General features: G+C 39.4%; 1 protein-coding gene across 1 annotated transcript; it reads left to right on the top strand.

The window, feature by feature from the left end:
• The first annotated feature begins 813 nt into the window (after positions 1 to 813).
• LOC146631835 (uncharacterized) lies at positions 814 to 2,420 on the top strand. The gene is made up of 3 exons (XM_085353936.1): positions 814 to 1,527; positions 1,641 to 1,809; positions 2,321 to 2,420. Exons 1-3 carry the CDS (start codon positions 837 to 839, stop codon positions 2,418 to 2,420), a joined length of 960 nt encoding a protein of 319 aa, XP_085210062.1. The 5' UTR covers positions 814 to 836.
• The last annotated feature ends 220 nt before the right edge of the window (positions 2,421 to 2,640 follow it).

Raw genomic sequence — 2,640 nt, 5'->3', positions numbered from 1 at the left:
AAAAACACATGACGTATATGTAAGTCACTTTACAACTGCATGGATGTACTGGGCCTACTTTTAACATGATTCATGAAATGATGCAAAGTCATGGATAGGACTAATAAAAATGTTTTCACAGAAGATGTCATTGTGAACCTGAGAGGTTGCCTCTCCATTTATAGGCTATATAAAAATATACAATTAAAATTGTTTACATCATGTTTTTTTCTTAAATCATTTGCAGCCTATTGTAGGGTAACCAATAAGAAATTATTATTTAACGACTAAGTAATGCTTCTGTCATAATGCTTGTATTCTTTATGTTTCTTTTAATTGCAATGTGATACTTAGACTAGAATACTTTTTTGGGTTAGGTCAGCAATGTCTCATTATTAAAGGCTAAACAAACTTACAGTGCCTCCCATAGGATCTCTATGGTGCCTCATCTCCACAGAGCTGTAAGCTACTTCAGGCCACTCACAGTTGCACTGAGCGCGCCTAATTTTGAATGTGCATCTGAAGCTCGTCTCTGATTGGATAATGACGTGAGGGCGGGAGGAGAAGAGCGCCTAGTTCACGACTATAGCTAACGAGCCAGCACGAAAGAGAAGACGGGAGAAGAAAACATCGAACTTTCAGCAACTACGTTGTTAGGACAAATTACAAACATACGATTTCAAGTGTTTTTTGAGGATCTGTGTTTGTTCGTCAGAAAGTCTGCACGGTAAGTTCAATATCTTGGCGACGTTTTTTCGAGATAAAAGCACCAGTTGATATTTAGACCAAGGCTCATAACCTAGCGCTAGCATGCTAGTTCAGCTGAAAAGCACAGGCAAACTTTAGAAATACTAAAAATGATCATCTGCGTCTTTTGTAAAAAGGTATTGGTCACATTAAGAGGCTATGTACTACATTGCAGAGTGCATAAGAATGAGCCTTGTTGTATTTTTAAATGTGTTGGCGCCAATTGCAGCCAAACATTCACCACGTACTCTGCTTTCAAGGGGCATTTTTATCGTGTGCACAATGCACCTGCACTTCAAGCTACTCCTAAAGCTCTTGTTGCAGATTTAAAATGTGCAGTTTCATTATGTGCCCGCCATTTTCAAACAGTGAAAGAGCTAGTGTCTCACTTAAATGATCATATTGCAGGGGGCAGGTCTGTGTCATGTCCAGTAAGTGGTTGTAAGCATATGTTTACAAAAAAGTCATCATTTACTTCTCACATGTGTAGGAAGCATAAAGCTTGTTCCCCAGATGGTATTGATGACATGTACAAGGAATCTCGTCCTCAGCCCCCAAATGACAGTACAGAATATTCAGAAAACACACATGAAACCATGGCATCTGCTAGTTCAGCCAGTGATATGCCAGAGAAGGATAGTCATTCTTATCTCAGAAACATGTGTCTCTTTTACCTTAAACAGCTACTCAGCTACTTTGAAGAGAAGGAGGAGTCCATGCTTCTCTGTGTTGAAGATACATGTCTGGCAGATGAGGTACAACTGGAGCAAGTGCCTCTGACACCCACTATTATCATGTGTGGTAAGTCTGTTTCATAGCTCTCTCTCTCTCTTTTTTTTTTAAGTGCATTTTTTATAGAATGTCATGTGACTGCCGTGTTTATTGATATAACCTGTTAAATAATTTCTTCACAGGACAGTCCTGCTATTCCTCAAGAAGATACATGCTGAGTGTTGATCGGCACCTCGTCAGCACAAACATATCCTCCTTCATTTCTGCACTGTGCCTCATGTTCGGGAGCTACTACAATTTCAACATCCATTATCCATCTGAGCTGGCTTCCACTTTAGAGTTTCTTCAGAGGTGAACAAATATGGCTTTGTTATTTCTTATAACTGAGACTCTGGGATCTGGAGTCTGGCTTTGATGTGGTTCGAGTCCAGGTCTGGCTCTGAGTCTCGGTCGGCTTTGGAGCTGGTTTCAGTTGTTTTTTCTGTTTTTTGTTGTTGTTTTTTTTGTTTGTTTGGTTTTTTTAAATACATTAACAGTCTGAATCTGGGTCCAAGCCTGGCCGAGACTCAGGGCTAGACCAAGCGTCAACTGACGTCTGACTACCTATAACCTTTGCTTTGGATTTTAACAATGCTAAAGTGTGACATATCACTGCAGAAGACACTCGTGAAGGGTGCCAATACTTTTGACCATGCATTGTTCACTTCCCCACAGCATTTTGGTTATACTTTGTCTTGAACGTGGTCATGGCCATGACTGTATATATATGTATATACTTCATTTTTACTTACTTTGTATGTGTATTTTAACTGATCAATTATAAAAATGCTTAATAAACTTTTATATGATTGTTATTCTACAGGTGTTTCTTCTCCATAAACCCAGAAAAAGGAACCAAAGTAGAGAACAAAAACTCAAAGCGTCGTCTCAGTGTGAACCCTCGAGTCCTCACCCTGATTTAGGATCTCGCCGACCACGAGTGGCGCTAAGCCTAAATCTTGACTCTCTGTGGACTGTTAGTTTTACCTTGTTAATTTTGTTCCACAATGTGTACTGGAACCTTTTACTGGTCGAATGCATGAAGCCAATTCATGAAGATGTTCTTTCTTTGTAGGAATGTTCTTTATTTACATAAGAAAAGAAAAAAAACAACATGCTGCTACTGCAGTGTTTCTAGACCAC

Source organism: Diplotaxodon limnothrissa, linkage group LG5 (genome assembly GCF_057381915.1).
Source record: "Diplotaxodon limnothrissa isolate DT_005_m linkage group LG5, D_limnothrissa_male_GT1.1, whole genome shotgun sequence".
NCBI lineage: Eukaryota > Metazoa > Chordata > Actinopteri > Cichliformes > Cichlidae > Diplotaxodon > Diplotaxodon limnothrissa.
Note: the sequence above shows the minus strand (reverse complement) of the source record. Positions and strands in the feature narration are given on the sequence as shown.